Source organism: Cyprinodon tularosa, unplaced genomic scaffold, assembly GCF_016077235.1.
Source record: "Cyprinodon tularosa strain WSP-4 unplaced genomic scaffold, ASM1607723v1 ctg215, whole genome shotgun sequence".
Classification (NCBI taxonomy): domain Eukaryota; kingdom Metazoa; phylum Chordata; class Actinopteri; order Cyprinodontiformes; family Cyprinodontidae; genus Cyprinodon; species Cyprinodon tularosa.
The window spans coordinates 194531-220883 of record NW_024038800.1 but is presented as its reverse complement, the minus strand read 5'-3'; the positions used below and the strand labels follow the sequence as shown (position 1 = coordinate 220883).

Genomic DNA, 26353 nt, shown 5'->3' with positions numbered 1-26353 from the left:
TCCAGAAACAAAATAAAAAATTCTGGAAACAGGCCATGAAGGATCAGATTAGTTATGTTTTTCTTCTAACCATCCTGTCATATAAAAAATTTGCCTCATGACTGCTGACATCATTGCCATTAGTGGCATCAGAAAAAAAGACAGTTTGACTTCACCTTGGATTTCTCACTTAATAATTCGTTATAAAAAGAAAAGCTTTTTCTTTTAAATTTACCCTCATTTTTTAAAACAAACTGACATCCTGTGTATATATTTATCTGTATGTACAATATAAAACAAGACAGCCTACAGAATTTACAGTACATAGTCCTGTGGCATGCGATTTTTTTTCTCACCGCTCACTCTACTTGGTGCTCCCTCTGCAGCATCTCTTACTGGGTTGTTTTTTGTGATATCAAGTGTTTCTGCTGGTGACCCTCAAAGCTGCATGTGAACAGAGACTTAAACACTGTTAAAATGAAGATAAGGGCCGAGGGAGGTGGGCAGAAGAAAAAAGAGAGAAGGATTGCAAAGGCACACTAGATAGGCTACTTGCCATTTTTTTCAGCTACTTTAAGTCACTTTGTATCTGAGAGGATACAATAATTGGGTTGCTTGCAGACAACAAGCATTAACCAAGCCAGTGATTGGGCAAAGCATCAATCAAGTTCCACAGCGCATTTAAGGATCCAAGGAGAGTGTTGGATTTCTCAGGAATCACAATCCTTGGTCTCCTTCTTTAGACAAACTAAAGTCAAACTTAAGAGATGTGCCTTAGAATGATACCGTACCCTGAAGGAGACTGAAATGAATGGACTCTACCATCTTTGTACATCACACATTCATTGCAACAGATTTTGGCTTCAGTTAAGAAATGTAACTGGTAAAAAAAAAAAAAATGATGCCAATCATAAGCCATCTTGGGGCTTTTTTGGCAATTCTTAAAATTTATGATTTACACTTGGCTGTATGTGACAATTTGCAACCTGCTCAGGAGGAGGAGACAAAGAAAAACAGAGACAAAAGAAAAAAGAAGATTCTAGCTGTTCTAATAGATGCTTACCTCTATATTAAAAATATCGCTATAGGCCTTATAAATGCTACTAAATTACTTAGGAGAATATTTGGTAGCAATACATGTAGATGTGGGAGGAGCAATAACAAGTCCATTTTTTGACTTCACCATCAATGCTACATCCTGGTAGTTAACAGCCCCACCCATTGAAGCAGTTGAGGCGCTCATGAGTCAGCCGAGTCCTTCTGTGGTTTCTCATGGGTTCCTTTGTGAGAGCACAAAAGACCGAGCGCATTGAGGTGGATAATTCACACGCCGTGCACCGTGTCTGTCCACATGGATGGGCAAAATTGGCCAGGCCCATGGGGGAGGCAAAGCGGTTTGTGGTTTTAGAGGAAGTAGTTGGAAGCAGCCATACAGAGGCGTGGAGTGACATGAATCAGAGGATCACCGCTCCCTCCTAGTTTCCATCTTTAAAAAAGAAAAATCCCCAAAAATCCAGCTTCCCACACAGTCTCTCTTTTTCCCCCTAATTTCTGACCTACTTATATTCATCTTGTACAAGTGAGGGTGAATGTAAGTATGTTTTTAGTTTCCTTTTCTCACTCTGACTGCATGCCTTAGCCTTTGATTTGATAAATAAATAAAGCTCTTCTGGGGTGGCCTTCCACCTCAATGCACATGGTGCTTCTCTGTACCATCCAAACCTAAAAGAAGAAACTCAGCAAAAAAGTTCAGCCATCAGCCATGTGATCATTTTGCATCTCAGGCTTCTGCTTTTTTTGTTTTGTTTTTCTTATTTTTTTTTTTATTCGATATGGGCAAGCATCTTTAATATTTCACCCTTTAAATTATGCATTCATTAAAACTTCTTTTGGAATTATAGTTTCAATTTTTTTTTTACATTACATCCTTTAAACTAGTTGCATTTCACTTTGTTTATAGAAGAGTCTCAGTCTTTGGGAGGGGGGGTTATGAGGCTCTTGGGAGGGGCTGGAGTCTTACATGGCTGCAGGAAAGGACGTGACTTTCAGTCCTACACAGTCTGAAAGGCCTTGGTCTGGGCTGGAACCATGAGGGTTGGGGGTGTGGGCCCAGACATGTTCCTGGAGTTGAATTTTGGAGTGATAGGGGGCTCAGGAGTTTTGGGGGGGACCACTGTGGTGTAGCCTGGAGGGGATTGGGGGAAACCTGGAGGTTGTCCATTTTCCTTGAGAGCCGACACGGCAGGTGGACGTGGGCGGTGGCCACGCTGGGTGCTGTTGTGCACCATTGATTGGGTGGAGGAGGCGCCAGAGCGTGAGCTGCCAGAGCGAGATGAGGATAGGGAGTTTGGCTTCACCAATTTGGCCTTGGGAGCCTCGGCATCTTCCCTGCGTATTGGGAAACACAACACATAACATTTATTTGATATAAAAGGCAGCTCTTGAAACAGAAGACACAACACTATATCATACAGCACAACACTCCTGAATTACACTATTCCAAGGTCTAAGGCAATGGGGAACTATAGTTTACCAGGGTCTTATGTAATTCATGAGATACCCCCAATCCTCATAGTTTTCTGAAACACATTTGCATCGAATAATGAAATCTGCTAGAACTCCAGCTCCCCTGACTCAACTGTTGAAAGAAAGAAAAACAATGTTTTTAAACAAACAATGAAATTTCCCCAAATAAATCCCGGTTTGCTTCAGTCTTATTAGGACAGAGTAAAAACCAGTGAGAAAGCTAAAAAAAGAGCCGTCAGTCAGGCTTTTTAAGATGGACCATCATAACAACAGGCCTTGTTATTTTTCTGTACACTTTCCAAAAGAAATCTGTTATAAGAAAGGATACGGAAAGCACCAGAATTTTGTAAAAAAGCTACTCCTCTAAATATAAAGTCAGATTATGCCAGTGACCATGCAAAAGCTTTGCAGATTTTAGGATATTACTGTATCATACATTAAGTGGATCCAGAACAATAATTAATAGCATCAAAATTGGATAAAGTTCATGGCTTTAAACGTTAAAAGTTCAAACCGCAATATTATGCATGGAGCTCAGTCTTTGGAAGTAAAAACGTTTTTTTCCGTGTGAAATAGGAAAAATATTGGACAATGCAAGGTTGAGACTGCCACGTTACAAAATTACTGCATTTAGACAACACATTTTGAAGCAAATGTTAACAAGAGCACAAGAACTACATAGGTGCCATTATGGAATTGTTACAATCCCAACTAAAGATACATCAATAACTGATATGTATATAATTATTAACAGAAAATGTTTAGCAGAATTATTACATAATAAAAAAAGAAAAAAAAGATGTAAGTTATTTAAGCGATCTAGTTTGTATAATTTAAAATATAACTCTTGTTTTGGCTTGCGTTTTTGTCAAAAATATAGAATATAATGTACAATATCTACATTTAGTCTCAAATGAAAATCTTTTAATCAATTTAATCTTTAAATTAGAACAATGTTAATAAGTCGATGTTAGCTGCTCAAACTCTACTGTCCATCGGTCCATCTGTCTGTCTGTTTAGTCAGTTGCTTAACTGGCATAGTATTACATTAGTAAATGCTGGGCGGATGATTGCAAATCTTCTAAAAGAGACAAATTAGACTTTTTTATAATAGAGGTAAACATTTAAATGTATTTGCCTTAATTCAGCTGAGCATGCAGCATGCAGCAACATGTGGGAGAGGGGTATTATGGCATAATTAGCATTGTCTATAGCATTGCACTATAGCATTGTCTCTGGTGTCTTATTTTAAGGACTTAATACCACCGCTTACCACCCTAATCCACAGTTAAAAAACTGTGTCCAAAATTTAATTAAACTGTGTTTCAAACTGCAAAATAGTGATAGTTGATGAGAAAATTACTGAACCTGATCTCATTTGGGGTCTCTTCTTCTTCATACTTCTTTTTTTCTTTCTTCCGGAAGACGAGCCAAACAATTAGTATGACAACAAGGACGCCGAAAGATAATCCCACCACGAATCCTGCTACCATCCCAACATCCCTCACATCTATAGAGGAAAAAAAAAGAAAAAGTGATGAGAAACAGATTGATTCAGTCTATGGTAAAATAATATTTCATTTTCCCCATAGTTCTTACATTTTTTAATAATAATCTTTCACACACAGTTCTAACAGAAAGATTCACTTCTTCACTCGCCTCTTTGACTCTATAATTAATTCAAGGACATTAATTTAACACCAAGGCCTGCAAAGAATTTCTGCTGAGCTGCTAGATCTGTCGCCCCCCCACCCCCACACATGACCCTGTCAGGGGACTCTGAATGAATGCCTCATTTTGACAGTGAAACATGACATCTGAAGCAGAGAGGGTTACCAGTGGCCATCTCTTTAAGTTTACTGCATTTGAGAGGAGGGTGAAGGGGAGGAGAGGAAGGGTGGAGAATAAATGTATTTGTAGCTGCAGTTTAAAACAATAACCATCGATCAGTGTGGCAGTTTAGTGGAGGTGAAGACTGCGAGGTCAAGTTCCCCCCTACAACTCACGCATCGTGACCTCAATGGTGCAGTTTTCCTCTCCCACATCGTTGCTTGCCGTGCACCTGTAGACACCCGTGCTATCCATTGTGAGATTCCTCAGGGTGACGATCTCTGGGTTCTTCAGATCTGCCAAAAAATTTTTTTATATTACCACTGATGAGCAGGGAACTGAATCATAAATAACAAAAAGCAGCAGACAAGGATGAAACTATGGGAATATTTTCCAGTGGTGTTCCATTAAACTCAGGAAGACCTGAGGACAGAATCAGGAATTAGTTTGATAGGGAGACAGACTCATGGGATATTTACTCATCTCCACCACTAAAGACCATGTGTTATAAGCTTTAACTAGAGCAATAAATAATGACTGATATTGCTGTGTGTTACTGTACAATGAAAGTAATTACACTGAACAGGTGGTGCTTGGCTGATGTCATTAACTAGAAGATTTTTGTCTGGACGTGTCACACAACGAAAGATGGACAGACAGACAGACAGAAAGATGCAAATATATAGTATATCTAATTTCATAAGGTGCTTTTTTCCGGTTGGACTATATAAAAAATTACTGCAAAACCTTTCCTTGTATCGTATAGGATTTCTCTCCACCTCAGCCTCGCTCCCAGAAAATGCTCAGTCCGCTTTTATGCTCACAACTATGATTCACTTGACTTGGCTTGACGTTTCAAATTCATTAGATCTCACTTTCAGCACAAATCCTTGTAATAAAGCAAGTAATCCTAGCAGAATAAAAACAGAACTCACAATGTGGTGCTGTTTGATTCCCAGGAAAAAAAGAAATAGCACTCATATTTGTTTAGTCTTAGGCTTATTGCTTGTACGTAGAGAGAGAATCAGAGCAGCCTAAACATATTAACTGATTACAGTATCAGTGGATGAAACAGGGAAACCAAATCAATGTGTCCCCTTGAGCGAAATGTTGTAACTTTTAATTATTCTTGTGAGGCTGTAAAGGATTTGCAGAGGGAGAGGGAGGTTTGCCCAGATTTATGTGCCCGTGTTTACAGACGTATGAAAGTAAAGAGAAGAGAGGAGGAGTTCCAGTAGAGCATTCAGTAGAACCTTCTGAGGTAGTAATGCAGCTTAGGAAAAGAAAGAATTCATAATATAAAATAAATTATTATAGCATTTTGTGTAAAGGAACCAGATGGTGAATCAGCACATCATTTCACTCTAGTGCTATCCTTCTTTTTTGGCTCTAATTTTCTTACCTATCAGCGCCAGGTTTGGCAGCTTGCCCAGACTCTTCCCTTTGTCAAGAACTCGCTCCCACTTGTAGCTAATGGGTTCTGAACCATCGATGGATTTACAGCTCAGCTTGACATCCTTGCCCTCCATAAGTTCTCCATCCATCCGGCACGTTGGCTTGGAGGGTTTCTCTGTTAGAAAACAAAAGATGGGCCCCAGAAAAGACAATATTAATCAAAAATAGTTGATAAAGTTTTTTTTTTAAGGCACGTAACTCTTATCAGAAAATTAAATTTTATTTTCAAAAATGGTAAATTAAAAGCTACCGGTTAGTTAATGAAAATGTTCACCTGAAAATTGATCTTTAGTGTACTTATTACAGCTATAATGCTGTTATAAGGATACTGGATGGCCAATTCCTATATACATAATTTGTATAGTATTCTGAATTCATATGGTTATGGCATTTTGCACAGCTAATGGCGTAAGACAGTGAAATTTAGCTAAAATTGAAGGTATTTAAACGTTATCAGTCTGAATGGCCTTATAGGACTAGTCCAAGCCAATATCTTATTCATGCAGGTTGCTGTCCGAGATCTTAAAAATATAAGCATATAGCATCAGTACTTCCAGTTTTGTCAGTGTCAGGACGTGGCTAACTTGCTTTCATATACATGATCTTTTTTCACTAAATTAGAAATCCAGATTGCTTAAAAGTGCTTAGAGATTGACAAAAAAAATCGAAATAGGCTACTACTTATTAGTTCTTTCAAAGTTTGAACATAAATGCTGCATGTTATTCGCTATATAGATACTTTGTGATCACAAGACCTGAAAAAAATGCTAGGGAAATATCACTTAGAGGTTAAGTATTATGGCTCAGTCAGGTAGAAGCCGATTTACCAATCAGCTTCCACCTGAGTCTTGGAAGAGAGATGACTTTGAGGGGACTGTCATCCTGTCATTGTCCACATGGCATCAGATAGCTTTTATATGTGAACTATTAAACTATGCTAACCAATCAGAAGTTTCCAAGTAAAGTTAGATGCTAGAAATATGAAACAAGAACTGAATCAGACCCCAGAAAACAAAATTTTTGGCTGCTTAGAATTCATGACTTTCTCGATTCTTTTTGGACCGGTTTAAATGACAGTTTTTGAAAAAAGCAATTTCTATGTTTAAAAGTATTGAATTTTTATAGTTACTATGAAAATTAAATTTTATTTTATTTTTTGTCATCTCTGGGTTGGTGTGGCCTATTCAGTTTCACCTAATTGGCAATGTGTACAGCTGATAAATAATAACCATTTAAATTACACTGCAATCTGCAGTAATTATTTCTATGTTTTCTATTGACTCAAAATTAGATACAAAAAAATTCTGAAACTTGAGAGAAAGTCAAAAAATTTCCATGTTCTTTGTTTTAATGTAATTAAGACCACTTGGTGGAAAAGTTGCATTTATTGATGAGATTGATTTTTTAAATGGTTGTAGGTCTAATTAATATAAAACTTAATGTTATTAAATGTAGATCAGCTATGCTGCATGCATTAAACATAATGAGCTAAGACTGGGGGCTTGTTTTAATATAATGGGGGCAATTTAAAATAAAAAGGAAAGAAATAAAATCTGAGAAAAAAAGTCTACATCCAACCAATGAGTGGTTTCTAGTTGCAGTATTCTCTGTATGCAAATGACAGGATGAAATTTAGAAATAAAAAATTAGAACTAGATTCACAACTTAAAATTGTTTTTTACTATAAAGGCAATTAAAAATATTCAGAAAATAATTCTATAAAAAAAGAAGGGGACAACTAGAATTCACATATATCTGCCATTTCTCTACAAAAGGTATATGTTGCAACAGATTCCTTTGTAAATGGACAACTTTAATAAATCAAGACTGCATCTAAGCTTGTCTATTACAGCAGGAAGTCCACATTACTAAAAGAGGAACCTGTACACACCCCAGTTTCAAATAGAAGTCACCTGAAGGTACAAAATAATTAGACTGATAAAAGCAGTGGAAAGCCTGCAACACTCAGCACCCAACAGCAGTGAAGGACAGGTAGACAGGGCTCCAAAAGCACTGGGGACATTTCTGGAGCCCACAGCTTTCTCACTGTGTTTTAGAGTTAAAATGGTGAGCACTGCCCCAACCCAGCTTGGTACTGGGAAGTTGCTAGAGTATATATATATATATATATATATATATATATATATATATATATATATATATATATATATATATATATATATATATATATATAAAACTGCTCATCTTTATGTAGCAAACACCTTTCAAGGTGCAGGGTTGATGTCAGCCTGAACTAACTAACTCCATCCTTTGGAGTGTTCACCATTTAATTCCTGATTAGAAAATTGGTTAGGATTTTAAGCTAATGACAGGCAGGTGATTGGTCATGACTAATCAAGCTGATTCCGACTAACAACTTTCTTAAAGCATCTGTACGATAAGAGGCCCATTCCTCCATACATCAGAGTCAAAGAAAGGTAAAGTGAAGCAAATATGTGTTTTTCCACATGTAACCGAAAACTGATACAAGAAACCTTAAAACATTTTAATATCTGCAAGCAGAAGTCACTATTAAGGCTGTTTATGAGCAGTGAGGTAAGAAAAGGTCAAATCAGGCTCTCAGGTTAACCACAAACACTCCTTTTATGTTTTTGTGCACAAACCAACAAGAGCACCAGTCATTGAGTAGATAACTGTATGAGAGTTTTTAAAGTAGATAGTTTAGAAAATTTTCCTTCTACCATAGACCTTAGTTAATTTACTCTATGCTTAAATTTGATTGTTTTGGTCGGCCATTTTGAACTTGACTGTAAACTAGTGACACGATAAAAAAGGGCTTTCCAGAGGGAATGGACAAATAGGGCCCCAGACCAGTCCATGAATGTGTGTAGTAACATTTTCTCCACAGGTCAATAGTTTTGGTCATAGTCTGCCACAGCTGGAGGCACAGAGCGGTGGAGCTACAGCCTGCTGAGATCCGTTCAGCTGCTCTGCTTAGATTCTTGCTGAGAGGTACTGCCTCGCTATAAAAAGAAAATGGAGCACAGTTGTCGCCCTCTCTAGTGACATATTTTTATATGATTGGCGGACTAAATTTATATAGCTGTTTTGTGTTTTTGTGCAACTGTCAAATTAGCCATGTAGAGCTGTGTGTGCTTCCTTTTTTAGCTGTTTGTGAGCAAAGTCGGAGAATAAGTAACTCTGACACGGTAACATATTCCGGAGTATGTCAGAAGCAGGATGTCATCGGCTGCCTCTCTCAGCAAGCAATATAATGAGAGCTGCTGATTGAGGTCCACTGAGCATCTGTCAGCTCTGTCATGGCGAGTAAGTTAAAACTGCTGCAGAAGTCCTTAAAAAAGTTTCCTAAACTTGCACCACCAATTCTTTTACCTCCTAAAGCCCAAAATCTCCACAAGAAAATTCAAACACTCAGTCAAGCAAACAGTAAACACCTTGGCATGAGTGACCAAGCTTGCACATAATGCTATACGCACTGGCAAGCAAACAAATGCAACCACTCGCATTCACTGTCTCACATCAAGCCAGCCACAAGTTCAGCCGCCAAGTTATTATCTTAACGCGGGGGAGCGGGAGGAGAATCTCAAGACGTTCGTCTCTTCTCTGAAGCGAAAGTGTCATGGCAGAGCTGAAGGCAATTTGTAAAAATTGAGCCTCTAAGTCACCAGAATGTCTTTATGGAACTGAGAGGAGAGTGAGAGCAGAGGATTAACAGACTGCTCCATTAGAAAACCAATAACTGCTGGTTGAACTAATCTCCCGTGATGTTTTATTAAATCGCCTGCTTTTCTGACATTGAGAACAATCTTGTTCCTCCCACTGGACGTTATGTTAGGATCTTCTGGCAGAGCTTCTATTCTTCTTTTGCTACCTGTCCTTGAGCACAGTGGAGCTACAGCTGTGGTACAGAACTGATGAAACATGATTCTTTTCTATTTTAAAATGTAATTAAACTATGTTCATTAAATTGGGAAAAGCAAACCTACAGTACTGTAAAAGTTGCATTTGCCTGTCTGTTGTTTTATCCAGTTTTGCTTCAGATATGCTTTGGATAATCAATTCTAAATATTAGACAAATTTGACCTGAAAAAATATTCTTTTTAAAAACAGAAAAAGTATCCTAATCCCATCAACAACTCATCAAGTAGTTCACAAATCCCCCCAAATCAAAAGGTCTGCTGAGTTAAAGTCAACGTCGATTGTTCAAAGTTCAACAAATGGAATGAATGGAAAAGTTTGAGACAAATAATAAAATAAAGTTTGTTCCTTTATCAGAAAATCCACCAGTTTCTTTTATTGAGGCAAGGAAAACTTTTTAATAATTGCGGAGCAGGGAAAAGCACATAAGCAAGTCTACTTCCGAATGATGAAAAAAAAAATATATAATACATTTTGAAATAATCTATTCAGACCATATTTTAATAAATATGAGAGGCTGTTATTTGACCTTGTATTAGAAAACATTTAAAAAATTTTAACAAAGAGGAGGTCAGAATTCCTTCACATCAAATCCCTCAAGTTATTGCAGCTTTTGCTGACAAAAGAATAAACAGTAATTGTATGTATAGGTTTATTAGCATTTAATGTAGCCACACATTTTACTTTATAGAAAAAAATTATGATTCAGAAATTGCATTCTTTCTTAATTGATTGTATTTTCTGATTAAAACTGTCAAAAGAAAATGCAGGAAATCTCTTAGGGTACTGAAACTTTTTTCAGAGTGCTGCATCATTTATCTAACAGGGGATGCTATGTACTTTTGATTTTACCAACATATCTGCTAGTTTGACCCTGAATTCATCCTTTGAAGCTTACTTCTCTGCCCTTCTGTTTTTTTTTTTCTGTCTCACCTCATCAAGAAACCAATCCAAACGGACCCAAACAGAAGAGACAAAATCAAATCACAACGTCTGTATCAAATCGAATCATTAGATCAGTTAGCATGATGGAGGAAATGTGCCAGTCTAATGATCCTATGATTATGCCTACATGTGTATGTGTGTTATATTCTTTGTGTGTTTTCATTGTAAATGAGTTCTGTCACATCCTAATGGCATGTTTGTGGATCTGCATGTGCATTGTTTTGAATGTTTCGGTTGAGTTCATCATTTTAGGATGAGAGTGTGTCTGCAAACACACCCAAAACAATAAGGTTGACCTGGCTCCAGTGGTATTTTCCCCCAGTCTTGACTTTACAGGAGTATTCCCCAGAGTCGGTCAGAACCAGGTCACTGATCAGCAGAGAGGCGTCACCGCCCAGGTACTCCCCAGCAAAGGACAGGCGGCTGGCCTCACTCCCAGTGGCCTCGTTGGTGTAGACCTGCCCTCCAAAGAAGGTAATGATCTGCATTTTGAAAAAAAAAGATGTAATTTAATACTGTAAAATCAGTCTGTCTTCTGTCTCGCAGAGAAGCATCTAATATTTTATGAAAAGAGTAAAATCATATCTGCTCTCTCACTTCCTGACAAGTATTTTTCCTATTATGAGTAACAAAAACAAGAAAGCCCAAGTTCCATCTTGAACCTTAAATTTACATCGGAAATGTTAGTTATGTTATTACTGTAAACATTACTCCAATTCCTGTCACTTAGCCCATTTGCCTAACTAGATTTGTCTCATGAGGAACACCCTCAATCTAGTTAACTGGTAGGCAGCCAGGAACATTAAAAATTGCATAATTCCAAAGATGGTTCATGCACGACTGGTACATAAGCATAGCGCCGCCTCACTGTCTGCTCACAGTGTTGAAAAATTCAGATCCCCAGTAACAATGTTAACAATTACTTTATAATCAACCCTGGGACGGAATATTTTACACATGAATGCATCTGCTGAGATGCCGGGACTTTAGTTCTGCTGATTATTTGTGAGACCTACTATCTCCTTATGGTCTTTGCACAAGCAAAGCTGTCAAAGTAACCATACAAAAGGACAGAAAATGTATTCAGCTGCTGATAAAAGATTAAGGCACCCACTGTGGCATAGATGAAATGTTGAAGCAGAATAACAAGCAACAAAGAAGCATAGCAAAGTGCATAATGTAACACACTTATTTTTCAGACGGCACATTTCACATTGCCTTGCGTGGCCATTAGTTTTTTTTTGTCACTCTTTATTATTCATCTGTAAAAAAACATTAAAAAAACAAATGAAAAAAAAATCAGTTTCTCTGCTGTGTTACCTAACGCAATAAACTTGATAATGTAGAGCAGTGTTTTGTGATAGCATAAGCAGTTAAGTGTCACAATTCATTTAAGGCTGCCAGTTTAGAGACTTGCATTCTTTGTTTTACTGTAATGATGCAATGCTATGAAGTAGAGTAATTAATGATTAAAGTAGAAAAAATGTCAGTAAAAGGCTAAAAATAGTACTAAACCACTGATTAGCAATGTAAGCATAAATCTTACAACAAACGCATTATAAAATCTCTAAATCATATAAATAATGTAGAAGGAGGGGGATGTGAATGTAAACTCTGGTACAGATTTTGTCTGTTGGGGAAGCTTATATTAGATAATTGTAAAAAAAAAAAAAATTAATAAATCATACCTTGGTATTTGTGTGTGAATGTGGTTTGGAAATCTCTGCTTAGTACAACTCAGGCTAAAAGTTGAGGGTATCATTGATGTTTCATTGCTTCAAATTGGGAAAATTAGGTAATTATTTAAACCTCTTATATAGTTTCAACAAAGAAACATTTGAGCTTTTAAACTTTATTTCATTTTGAGTAGATTGTAAACACTTCCTGTACTAAATATGCTCATTTCTATCAAATATATAAAAGAATGTTACTGCAATCCATGTTTAAATGCAACACTGAAAAATATTTTGAAGGTGGGTAATTAAAGCACATTGAGATTGGTTAAAGTTGTTAACAGCAGATCAAAGCTTCACATATTCTGGCACTTAAATTTGACTGGATCATCACTTAACTTCAGAATTTTTGTGATCAAACAAACCTTTTTAACACCTATCTTTAGGTTACAGTAGGCAAAAAAATCAGTGAATTGTACTGCTTCAGCTGTATCAAGAGGAAATAACAGATGAGTAATGTGACTGTAGGCATGTTCATTTTCAACTCTTTAAACGTTTCTTCTCGGCTCCGTGTTCCTCTCCTTTTTCTCTGCTGCTCTATCCGCATGCACAAACACAAACAAACACTGCTGTCACAGTGGCCTATTACTCAGGGCAAGTGAGAGCCTGCAGATGGGTCCTGCTAAATGCTGGTGCCAGAGTACATCAGCGCCGAAGAAATGGGTGCACCTGCTGGGACCACAGGTGACCACTGGCCACTTACACATGCATATACCTAGCTCCTCACACACACTAATATCTAAGGGCACTCTCCATAAATGTAAACAGTCATACATTGTGGTGGGAAACATAAACAAACGTGGCACTATCATAAAATATTTTAAAGATATTTGCCTATGGGCCTTCCTTTGATGCTTTTATGAACTGTGGACATGTATTACTCATACATATGTGAGCACAGACTGCTCCATATGACTATGTGTATCTAGGCCGCCGGTTATGTCTGGGTGTAGACTGCAAACACTCTTATGAGACTGAGATACCAAAATGCCCATGAGTGCCAGGAATCAGGTTAAAAATAACGAAATGACCACAGGCTGTTGATATAATTTCTAATTAAAATGAGGTGGTTTGTTTATTCATCGTGAACTAAAATACTTGATGAGATATTTCCCCCCCGCCCCGATGCATTCTTCAGGTTTAATTAAAGAAATGTGAAATAAACAAATGTCGTGCATCCATGCATTAATCTTGTATTGCCAATTAGGCCTCCAAAAGAATGTTAATGAGATTATATAAGGATCATTTTTCTTTTTCTGTACAATATTTTTTTTTTTATTTATAGTGGTGTTCCACTGTTTATATACGGCTAAGATTCAGAGTCGTTCTTTTAGTGAAGATCAGTGAAACCGGATGAGATCAAAGAGTACCCCCACCCCCCCGGTTCACATGAATATTTCAGTTAGTTTTAGCCTTAAAACACCTCAAAAAACTCAGGGGGGCTTCAAATCACTGTGTGTGTACTGAATGCTTTTTAAAAGAAGAATAATTTAGACTATTTTTATAGTTCTGTTTAATTTGAACATAACTTGATGACAGCTCTATATTATATCAGTGTAACACACATATGTACTGAACTGGTGCTCATTGCTTCCTCAACTCTACAGCCGCTACCAAAGTAACCCAGATCTGTTATTCGAGCATGTTGGGTTTGTAATAAAATGGGATAGATAATATCCACTCAACCACTTCTTGTCAACTTTCAACTTCTAATATCCAGAGAAGTTAATATTCGTCTTGGTGGCTAAAGCTATTTGTAGCTTAGCTTTGAGAAGCTTTAGTTTTACATAGTTTTGATTCGCAACATCGCTTAATTATTGGTTTGTCATAGAATGCAGGAAAGGTAAAAACACCCTTTAAATAACTTATCAGTCTTATTCGCTTGGATTCACAGGGGTAATAGACTGTAACCATTAACCATGAAATTGCTCAAATGTTAAGAGGAAAATGTATTTGCCAGATGGAAACACTGCAATTACATCACAAAGATCAATTGATTTGCAACTGGACCTTACTGCCTTGTAAAAAGATAAAGATAATTTGTTCCTTTTTTGACAGAGCCATCTATTTACTGTTACCTTTTTAATAAAGCTTATGAATAAGTGCTTTTATGCTCTTTTTGTATGTCTGCTTTTGTCTCCTTGAACCACAGGTCGCTCTTGGTTGAAAGCTCCTCACACTGAGCCTGCTTCTGCTGGAGGTTTCTTCCTGTTAAAAGGAAGTTTTTCCTCTCCACGGTTGCTGCATGCTTGGTGTGAGGAATTGCTATAGAGTCAAAAATAAAATGGAAGCAAATATTGTCACAAGCCCATCCAGGAGGAGTAAATCCTATAAAAATCAGCTTAGTTTCCTTCAATAGAAAAACTTAAACTAATGTGACTGCATAGCCAGATTAAATCTTTTTTGAAAAGTGCCTTAAGATAACATTTGTTTTAAATTGGTGCTTTACGAATAAACTGAATAGATGTGAAATTTTATGAATTTTGCAGAAACTTGTGTCTCAACCTCTAATGTTCAGACTCATTAACATAAATGGTAAAGCAAAATATTAAAGAGTAACCCCATTTACAAATACTGCCTCTAAGTAGAAAAGAGTGACTCATTCATCAAGCTGTAGGCTTGGTCTCATAATCAAATTTTTGAATGTTTGATTTTAATTAATGGTGCCTTCAGTACCATCATCCCTTTAAATATTCATCACAATATGGTAGCTTTTTCTGAGATCATTAAAAAGTAACACTTGTTTTATTCATGTCTTTTTATCGGAGCTCTTTTTCTTCTGCTCTATGTTCCACAGTTTATCCATTTTGACAGTTTTACATCTCAAAAAGATTCTGTCTTCATTTCTTTAGACATTAGTGAGAGTTATGCCATCTTAACTCTTCAGCATTATAAAAAACTAAACCAAAACATAAACCACATAAATGCCACAGAAATTATTATAAAAGACAACTGACATGTTTGGAAAAGCAAAATGAATATGAGATTTAAAACGTAAGCAGAAAACAGCAGAACCTTTTGAGTGAATCACAATCTAACAATTTAATGATCACAACCACTGTTAATGAGTTTGATCATGAGAAAATCGCTTTCTGTGATGGAAAGATTTAATTTAATACTGAAGTAAATATATTTCATGTTTTAGAATTTTTTTATTAACCTTTTTTTTTTTTTAAATCATTTTCACAATATTCTACAGTTTCCAGGAATTTCTAAAAATGTATACATGGAATATTTTCAACATTTCTCAGCTCCACGTTTCATGGAAAGATGGACTTTGTGCAGGGCTCTACTCATTTTTTTTATTTCATAATATGTTGTTGAAAAATCTCCCAGTGGTGACTCCTATTGTTAAAGTAAAAAACTTTAGTGCCATAATAAACCATATTTCAGGTGTGTTTCAATCACTTTAGTTTCTATCTTTATAAACTTAATTCAAAGCTAAGTTTTTCTATACTGTCATAACTTTTATTGTGATATAAAATGATCAATGTACCTCCTGTGAATGAGATTTTTTTTCTTTAAAGACTCTTTGATAAGGTTAGTAGTCTTTTGGTTGTCTATCATAGTTATTTTCTGCTTGCTGTTGGGGTGCTGAAAAACTGGAAGGTCTTTGCATGTAGGGAAATTTTTTAAAACCATAATTTCATAGCTTATTTTTGCCTCGTATCTTTTTGTATTAGTTGAATCAAAGCATTAAATCATAGTAAACTGTGGCTGAGAGGTGATTCCTATATTGTATCAATGTTAGCAGCTAATATCTCATCAATTTTTCAGATTACCAAAAGCTATAACATTGGATATACATTTTAAAGGCGACAAAGCAAATATGCAACAATAGAAGACATAAAAAAAGCAGTTCTGGAATAATAAAGACAATAAAATCTTGAGTCTTTTAACGATCAGTCCAAAGTAGCTGCTACATCTTTTAGAGAATTGTCTTTAACAAAATAACCTTTCAAATAACTTGTCCTGTTGCTTTATCACCACTAGTTTCCTTAACAATTTTAAGAACTCTACATAATTACAAACCTAAATCCAACAATAAGTGACATTTTACAGTTAATAAATGTTTTTAAAAATTATTATATATTATTATTAATAATGTTTGTATATTTGGTAGTTCTAGCTTCTATGCAAAAACAAAAAGGCCAACTTCCAGACCATTAAAAGAATTGCAGCCGTGTTTTTTGGCAACTAGTCCATAATCAATATATAGCTGAGGGGTTTTTAAGACAATGGAAAGAAACTAGATGAAAAGAAAGGAAGAAGTTAAAAATAATTAAAATCCTTGGGTAAGGAGCAAGCAATGACTATTCCCAACAGCAATTCATCTTGTTATGGTAAAAGAAAACTATTTCCAACAATAAAATAAGATGAGTTAATTCACAGAGAGTAACAAATCTTACCACTTTCTGCTTTGAGTTAGGTTTCTGCAGCAGCCACTCGATGTCAAGAGAGCCAGAAGATTGGAATTGGTGGTGGCATGGTAAGGTGGCATTGTCCCCAACAACCTTCTTCATCTCTGTCTGGGCCCCCACTGACAGCAGGCTGAACAGAACTGAGAAAGGAGAGAGGAAGAGATGCAAAAGATAGCGGTGAGATGTCAGCTCAGAACAGTTACCTAACTCTTGAATGAGAGTGGCAGGTTATTTAGGTAGCAAGTAAATAATAGAGATGGAAAACTGCATTGAAAGATGCTAACAAGAACTCTACAATCAGCTAAAAAGGATAATGGCAACCAATCAATATATCATATATGTCTTTACAAAGGACAATAAAGAAAGAAAAGGTTTTCCAAGGAGATTGATATCAGCATAAGTGGTCAAACAGACGTACAGCATGAGTATGACAGCAAGAGGAAGATCTCAGCATTAGCTGACGTTTTGGTCTTGCGTACTGTCATCACACATGCACTTTCCTATTAGCAAATAATACCAGTTGTAAGATTTTGTGAGATTCAATCAGACTTCTGCACACAGCTTCAGTGAACTTTACAAACACAACAAATGCCTAAAGCTTCCACAGTATTAAAGTTGAAGCCTCTGTTGCATTGAAGAAAGAATGTATTGATTCAAAGTGCGTGTATGCACATGAGAGTAACTTCAGGCACTGGCCAGATTGGCAGGACTTGTGGGAGAGCACAGAGGCTAATTTATTGGAGGATACTGGACCGCCCTGTAGGCTTCAGTAGAATTAACTAAAGGCGTCACTATGGTTAGCTGGAAGCTGAAATTATAGATTGTGTGCGTGTGTTACTGGGAGATACCCTGGGTCAGAAATTGGTGACTCATTTCTGAGGCATTAAAGTTCCTCCAACTGGTACAATAGAGCACACAATGCTGCAGAGCTCAGCTAATCTTACACAACAAAATGTCTATTTTTGGCTACATGACATTACATGGAATGGCCTATTTTTTAGTTAAATACCAAGTGAAGCAACAGCTTAGAAAGCTCCTTAAATAAGATGCATTAAACGCCCCATTCTTATAAGTTTAAATGGAGCAAAAATGCCAACAAGATATAAAAGATAAGCATCTATCATGTCATTCACATCATGTATTTTTTAGAGGTCTACATCTGCTCTGTGACTCATCCTGGACATACTGACAGTGAAAATGCCTTTGTATGCAGCAGACATAATCATGGGCTGTCAAATGTTCCTCAGAAGGCCAGCCCTCACTGGGCCGCTGTCCACTTGTTTACTGGTCCAACCTCTCAGGAGCCAACACCCTGCCCCATAAGTGATCTCTGGGCCAATGAAAATGTCAGTACTGCACTCTGAAAGCAGTCAGTGTTCATGAAGGAAAAGAGCAGCTTTAAGAAATCCTTTTCCTTCAGCAATCTGCGCAGATGGCATCAACATTGACTAAAGTTTTGTTCAAAGTGAGTTATGAGTTATCCATATGAAACCAAAGTTTGACCTGTCTCTTTGATAGGGATAAAGCAAAAGTTTTGCACTGTGGATAGACCGTTACACTGCCATTTTGTTTTTACTTGACCGGCCCTAGACAATAGCTGGCCAGTCATAAACCCAAAAACCTGATCTTTTTTTGATCATCTCACAAAAACAGAACTAGGATGCCTTAATACAACAACTCTCTTCAGTGTTGACGTTGGTAGTAAGTGAAAAAATCTAAATTCCTTAAAAAACCCAAATTTTTGTATCAATAAAGCATGTAAATGTTAAATGAATGGAAATGCCAAGCTGTAAAAACCTATGAAGAAAAATCTTTTTTCTGCTTAAGCATGTTTGTTGTATGTTCATGATCCAACAACGACTAGTACAGACCCCTGTTACAGTAATGTCACAATAATGTATTAACTGCTTGTGTATGTTAACTGGTGAAGAGGAGAATTTACCAGGAGATGACCTCAGTCAAAATCAAAGAGGCTGAATATAAAAAAAAATAAAAAAAAATAACATTTAATATTGAACTGATTAAGCTTTCAGCCTATTTTTCTTATTGTGGCTTTTTAGATTTTAAGAAAAAAATGACAACCTTTTGAAAATCTACCAAGTTAAGGTAAATCTCTTGTAAATTATCTTGTAGGTTCACAGTAAATAATGCTAACCGGTCTATAACATATTATCATTGAATAGTTTGCAAACTAGTTTGCAAGCTGAACAGAAACATTGTACAGTTTGTCTTAAAGTGCCTCACAAGCGAAGGTGTTAAATCTAGAAGAATTCTTCTATCTATTTTGCAACACAAAACTTCCACAATAAATTACAATCTTTTATTTTCCTTTGGTACACTTGTTCTCATCAGTTTACACAAATAAAAGAAAAGACGGGGCCAACCCCTCATCGAGGAACTCCTAAGCCATGAAGGTATTCCTTTTTATGACTTATTAATGCCACATTTGCAGGGTCATTCATCTTGTAGGCTCCCCACCGATATTGGTTTGGAAAGGAGGGCTTTTCAGTGCGTAGAACTCTTGGGAGTGAGAATACCCAGACATGTGTGTGAGCGCAGCTGGTTGAACCTAATGGTGCGAGTTAATGTTTGGTGGTGGCAGGGGGATCTGCTGGGAAACCTGTACCCACAGTCTCCCTGCAGCTCTTTAAGCAAGCCTCTGTAATCAGTGCCCCTGCACTAATTAGCAGCCCAGGGCTTTACCCACTGCAGAGTGGGTGGTCTCAGCTTACCTTATTTCTCATGTTCTGCTGCCTAAGCTTTTGATTATGTTTGTAAACTGTTTATATGACTGAGGATATTAGCAATTTTCATCCAGAATTATTTAACTTTTTGGAAACTTACAGTAAATGTACAGGTGCATAATGACTGCCCAAACTAGGGTAGGGTTTAGAGCAGTGATTCCCAACAATGCAATGCACTCACAGACCCAACAGTGGTCCGTGAGTGGGTATATGAACATATTTCATTTCTCAGGTAATAAAATAGTCTGATCTGGTCTTCTTTGTGAGGACCCAGCTAAAAAAAAGTTTTTTCTTATATGTCTGAGTTCACCTTCAGCTTTGACACAATTAAAACCAAGCAGAGGAACAGACTGGATTTAGAAAACATCCTGGTATCAGCTGTTTTCCCACATCTGAGTTCATCAAAGCAGCTCAGGTGTCATGAGTGTTGAAAACAAAGTAAAACAAATGGAGTCAGTCTGACTATTATTTTTGTTCAGTATTTTGTCCCCAATTCCTCAAGATTATATCTGATTATAGGGGAGTTACTCAGAGAAGCTCCAGTTTTATAAAGGCAGATTTATAGTATGATTTTATTTTGTAGGCCTATTTATTTTCATTCTTAACTAGCTTCCAGGCAACATATCTATGTCGTTTTTTATTTGAGTTTGAAAGAATAACATTCCAAAGAATTAAATGCTGAAGTTAATAAGATTGAATAAAAAAACTTTTTATTTTAAAATTAGCTATTGTAGTTTCAACTTTTGGGCAGTCATCAATACTTTTGACTGAGGGGGGGTATTCATGTTAAAACAAAATGCCCAAAGCGGTACACAAGTCCAAAAGGTTTGGGAAACACTGGTTTAGAGTACCATACATACATGGTTTACACACAAAGGCCTGCTATGCTAGTATTGAAAATAATATGTAGAGGTTATGTTTTTTTTCCCCTCTACACAGGAACCATTTATGGTCATTTAAAAGGGCTTATGCAAAAGGGAGAGCCTAACATGGCAACTCTCCAAAAACAGGTAACCTTGATGGAAGTTTTTAGATTGTATTTGAATTGGCCCCTTTCTCAATTAACACAGCTGGGCTATCTGGACTGTGAGACCTCACCGTATGAGTAAACAACAGTGTACCCAACTAAACTCATCACTGTGGAACACTTTGCACTCATGTCATGAACATTTCTGTATTGCTTCATGACCTTGGCTTTCAATTTGCTGCAAAGTCACTGAGAGACAATAAAAAACTGGAAACATTTTAGCATCAGCTTGGAAAATATTCCTTGTCACAGTTGCGTGTATGCATTCATGCATTTTTATGAGATTCCACACGGACTTGAGAGAGGCCATCAAAATGAATGTGGCCATCTTGAAGGGGAGATAAATGTGGAGAGGCCTTGCGATAGGGTATTGGTGCCACATCCTAACCCAAATCCTATATCCCACTTTCTCTCCCATTGTCGCTTCTTTATTCCCTGCTTTTGGATAAGCTTTTTGCTTTGTGGAAAGTTTCAATCTCTGCACTCTGAAAGAAAGAAAAGCAGCATATCACAATTAACAAAAGTGGGAGCTAACATCAGAGGTTTTAGAAAGAGAGAGGGTGTGAGGGAGAAAGATAGACACATTTGACAAAGCAGGAGAGAGAGTGAGAAGCTTGGGTGAAATATGGAGGAACCAATTTCTATGAAAGGGCCCTAGGGGGAGTTGTGCTCCAGTAAATCCGCCTTACAGAACCCTGCAATCTCATTATAGTGTAGCCAGTGAGACGGACAGACAGACAAACAAGACAGGCCTGGATCTTTCACAGTGCCCCAAAGTCAAGCCCCATATCCCCCCAGTCAGCACATCGGCCTGGCTGGGGCCTTTGCCATGTCCAAAGCTTTATGACCTCTAGTACTCAAACACAACAGCTCAAAAAGGGAAAATGAAAGGACAGAGAAAAATGGGCTGAGGGAGGGGAGGGAGGAATGGTGCATTGCCTTATTTTGAGCTCTAACACCAGGCTAAGTCACTGGTGTGGAGGAAGGATTATAGCATCACAAAGGTGGTTTTAGATACAGTAAACCTAAAGCACAAAGATAAATATAGGTTGGAGGTACCCTAGATCACAATTTTCTCTTTGTGAGAGTATCTCTCTGTGCACCAAATTACCATGCAAAGCATACCTGTTCCTATATTTGACACATGAATTGTGGGAAAACATTCTCTGTTGAAAAGACAAATCAACAACTGCCCAGCTACAGCTCAGACAGAAGTAACTTTATGGAACAATAAACTGGTTCCTTGGCAATAAAACCAATACTAGTTTCAAACAAACACACCCTACTGATGTTTGAGTGACACCCGGAGTCTCATTGGAACGGGCAAAACAATTACCGCCAATATGTGCCAGAACAGCTCATCTTCTGTAATTACTAAGCTTCTCTGGGAATGGATCCTAATACAAAGAAGCAAGGGGGCAGGTGGCAGTTTGAGTTTGATGCATGCAACTACAGTAGAAAAAAATTCACATAGCAAATGCATATACAAGCTATCCTTTCTAACTGCTGACAAAAAGCAGGAATTTTTTTAGCTGACTTGGGGACATGCTGAGAGGAGCATAGGCCATGGGGCTGCAGCGATAACTCAGAGCTCAGCATGTTGTTTTGCAGCCTTTGTTTCACTTTATCTACTGTGAGACCAAGACTGTCTGTTCAACTATACAACCTATACTTTATGATTACATTGAAAGTCCCAGATTTAGACATAGGTTAAGCTTATTCCTCTTTTGAAGGAGACACAAAAACACATTGATCTTAGCTGGGCAGATGCTGGAGAAAAATAAATCAACCGACATTGCATACTTTCATGTTCAGAGAAAGCTTCTTTACAGTCATTAAACTATTTCTTAGGCACTACCACTTAAAATTCTACTGTAGAGCATTAAAATGCATGCTCACTTCAATCTGTTTTTGTTTCAAGGTTTAACTCATGAATTCATTACCTTTATGAAATGTAAAATTCTTCTTTTTCTAATTCTGAATCAGTCTTAGATGGAATACAAACCTGTGTTCCTCTTGACTTCGCAACCAGCAACCACTATCTGCTGACATGGTGCTTTTGTTAATAAACCTGTATAGTTAATCAAGAATGATCTGAATAACACTTTTTGTAATCTGTCTGTCTATCTAAAGGGATTTTTCCCTCTCCATTGTCACTACAAGCATACTTAGTGTGAAGGATTGCCTTCGAGTTGATGAGTCGATGCCATGACCTGGTTTTATTTAGATAGAAAACTTTGAATTAATTCGACTGTATGATCTGGTGACTGTAAAGTGAGTTGAGATGACATGTGTTGTGAATTGTCGCTATATAAACAAAACTATATTGAACTGATAAAAAGATATGAATCCACAGGAGATATCCTTGGAAATGAAGATGGAAAAAACAAAGCAAGTATCATCTTTAAAATTAATCTTCTTACCTGAAAGGGGGGCAAATGAAAAAAAAAGATAAGGACTGATGGGAATACAAAAAACCCCCAAGAAAACGGAATACCACGGACCTCTGAATAATGTAAGCCCCTGTGGTAAATGTTCACCTTGTGCTGCCTTTATTGCCTTCATTAGCTTCCCTTTCATGGCCTTGTCACTATTGTCATGTTGAGCAATAGCGATATCGTCCTGCTCACACATTCCCAAAATAGATCCAAAATTAGTTTTATAAAAGCCACTTTTAATTCCCCCAAAGTATTCCGTACTTTCCTGTGCAAAACAAGGATACAGGGACGATGAGAGAGAGAGAAAAAAAAGCTAATTACACCGTCGCCCAGGGGAGTGAAAACGCAATGAAACCTGCTTACATGGCTATACACATCTTATCAATGTGGCATCACCCACACTCATGGGTGTAGCTGTCCAAGATACTCTGGCTGCTCCATAAATCTTCCCGTTTTAACCTGAAACTGTTCAGGGAACTCAAGCATCTCATCAGGAACAACACTTTTTAGTCAAAAAGTACAAATACACAATATGTTCACCACCCTGCATGGTTGATACAAAATATATGCTTCCTTTTACCCTGTTTATGTAGGTTTGCATTGGTAAAAACCTAAGCTGTTGCTTAAACACATGGAAAAGTTTATAGTATACCCCACCTGTTAGAAAACCACAATTCATCGCTTTTAACAATTATGCTTTTAATAGGATTCAGAATTTAAATACAACCCAAACACTTCAGCTGGTTATTAAAGGTGAAGCCACCTACAAGCCTACATGTGCTAAAGAAAAAAAATTTCCTCCCTTTAATGTTTTTCAAGTGGACAAAAAGTCCAAATGTCAAGTGGTCTGCTTTGTACCAGATAATACGCCTCAGTTAAATGGGGCTTGGACGGTGACCTCTCCATGAAACAACAAATCGTCCCAACATCTGGCAAAGCCTAAATAAACCAGCATGTATGAAGAGTGCGTTTGTTCTGCATGAACGTCCCTGTATCTATGAGACAGGCAACAAAGGAGACAGGCAGTTACCATCTTTATGAAACTTATTATCAAGGTGACTAAAGGTGTGTGTGTGCATGCAAGGGTGTGAATGTGTATGTAATGTGTTTGTAAAGGGCAAATTTACCCTGCAGCACATGCACACAGCCTTGACTAAACCTGCTGTTTCCTACTGAGAACATGTATTAAACCAGGACAGGAGAGGATGTCCTTTCACATATGAAAAATATAAAAAGAAAAGTCATTCTGAATAAAACACTTTTGTCATGCTGCTGCTGAGGTTTTTGCTGAAATCCATTTTTGTCGGCGTGCAGATCTAAAGCTGAGGAGAATAACAATTGCATTGTTTCAAAGCAAGCAAATATTGGTTATCAAAAGAAAACAACTCCAAATCCAATTTGGGAGATTGTATTTGCTTGGCCAGAATCTCATTTGGCCCAAAAAATGAAAGTATCTCCTGCAAAATTTTGATTATTTCTTCAGGATATATACAAATTTACTTCCAAGTTTGAGCTGAACTCTTCGTAGCTGTAACAAAAAACTGCAACATTGTTTTTGTATCTTAAAAATGCATTTGTATTTTGCCCTCCATAGCTAAAGATAAAAAAAAAAAAACATTCACCTAAATCAAAACTGGCTTTCAAATAGTATCTGCATTACTGTGTAATGACTAAGGCCCCGTCCACACGAAGTCAAAACGAACACGAAACGCTGATATTTTCCAAAACGTTTGCCGTAAAGACGGAGACGTAAAATAAACGTGAGCGTCCACACGAATGCATGAAAACGCTGCAAAATGTATGCCAGGCCTGTAAGTGGCGCTGTGGTGCCAAAGCAAAAATAAGCGACGAAATGTTGGGCATGTGCACTAATATTCATACATGTTTGCCCTGCGGGTCCATTTTCGTGGTTAAGTGAAATTCAGGTGCTGAACTATGTCGTCGATATTGCTCTGTTCTTCCTGGAGATATTCCAGAAGAAGAAGATTCTGTTGTAAGCCCGACAGCAGGGTGAGTAGCATTAGCAACGGCGCCATTGTTCTTGTGATACTGGTCGCGCATGCGTGTGTAGAGGCGACGCTATGACGCAATGCGTGTAAAAAAAAATATGCGGTTAGGGCGTAAAGATGGAAACGCGAACACGGCGTTTCAGAATCTTCCCACTCTGAAGGCTGAATAAAAAAATGATCGTTTACAGACCCCCGAAACGCCGGCTTCGTGTGGATGAGAGGCTGGTTTGGTGAAAAATTTGTGCGTTTAGGCCAGGGTTCGTCTTCGTGTGGACGGGGCCTAAATAACACCACCTTTGAAAGGAACAGTTTTAAAATATTTTGGTGCAACGGACCATCAGGCAAAATTCCCCATATTAAGAACCGACCTTTCAGACACTTAGATGGGTATGGCTTATTGCAGTCTAACAAAAGAAGCCAAATGTCCCCCATTCCAAATGGGTGGACCCCTTGGTCTGTTCCAATTTGCATGTTTTCAAAACAAGCCTTTATTGGGCTACTGTGTAAAACCTCGAACTTAACGCTATTCCTGACATTTTGAATTGAAAAAGCTTCTTGAATGGGAAGAGAAATGTCTTCAAACTTAAAAAACCAAGTCCAGTGGACTGTTTAAAAAAAATTTTTGGAATGACTGTATGTATGTATATTAGGGGTGGAACGGTTCACAAAATCCACGGTTCGGTTCGATTCACGGTTTCTGGTCACGGTTTTCGGTTCGATTCGATACATGTTGATTGTTACACTGAAATTCCATAAAAAATTATGAAATTAATGAAAAAATCCCCCCAAAAATAATGGATTGTAATTATTTTAAATGATCCGCGGAAACCCTGGATCATTTCCGTATGTTTTGCTGCTTTGAATTTAATCATCTGGCGCATGCTCTCTAACCTGACAACAGCCAGATGCATGTCTCGCTCGTGTAGGCGGAGCGAGACATGCATCTGGCTGTTGTCAGGTTACATGCTCTCTACCATCTCCAAGGAACTCAGAGGGGAGCAGACGAAGCCACAATGGGGGCTGTAGGCTTTGCTTTGAGCAGCCGGTCTGGAGCGCAGCGGGGCGGAGCAGGGGTTGCTGACGGAGTATGAGGGATTTCGGGGTTAGCATGACATGTTGCTGTTAGCATAAACAAAACGTGTTGCACAATGCTTGCACACTGTTGCACTTTTATCCACAACTTTCTTTCCGCCGTCATCGTAGGTCACTCTAAATGCAAAGCCCTCCCATACAGCAGACCTATAAAGTGCTGCTGGCGCGTCTTCCAACTCCAGTTCTTTCCCACTCGCCAGTCCGACACAATTCTCCACAACAACTGATTTTTTTCCCTGCTACACCCGGCTAAG

The 26353-nt window shown here is 37.6% G+C and overlaps 1 protein-coding gene across 1 annotated transcript in view; it reads right to left on the bottom strand.

Moving 5' to 3' along the window:
* Nucleotides 1–207: 207 nt before the first annotated feature.
* clmpb (CXADR like membrane protein b) overlaps nt 208–26353 on the bottom strand; it is an 83137-nt gene continuing 56991 nt past the window's right edge. Inside the window, exons 2-7 of the mRNA XM_038285836.1 lie at nt 16778–16929; nt 10913–11117; nt 5738–5905; nt 4512–4631; nt 3874–4015; nt 208–2367 (exon numbers count right to left, since the gene is read on the bottom strand). Coding sequence (XP_038141764.1) covers nt 2031–2367; nt 3874–4015; nt 4512–4631; nt 5738–5905; nt 10913–11117; nt 16778–16929 — 1124 coding nt within the window. The 3' untranslated portion in view covers nt 208–2030. The remainder of the gene's footprint in view (nt 2368–3873; nt 4016–4511; nt 4632–5737; nt 5906–10912; nt 11118–16777; nt 16930–26353) is intronic.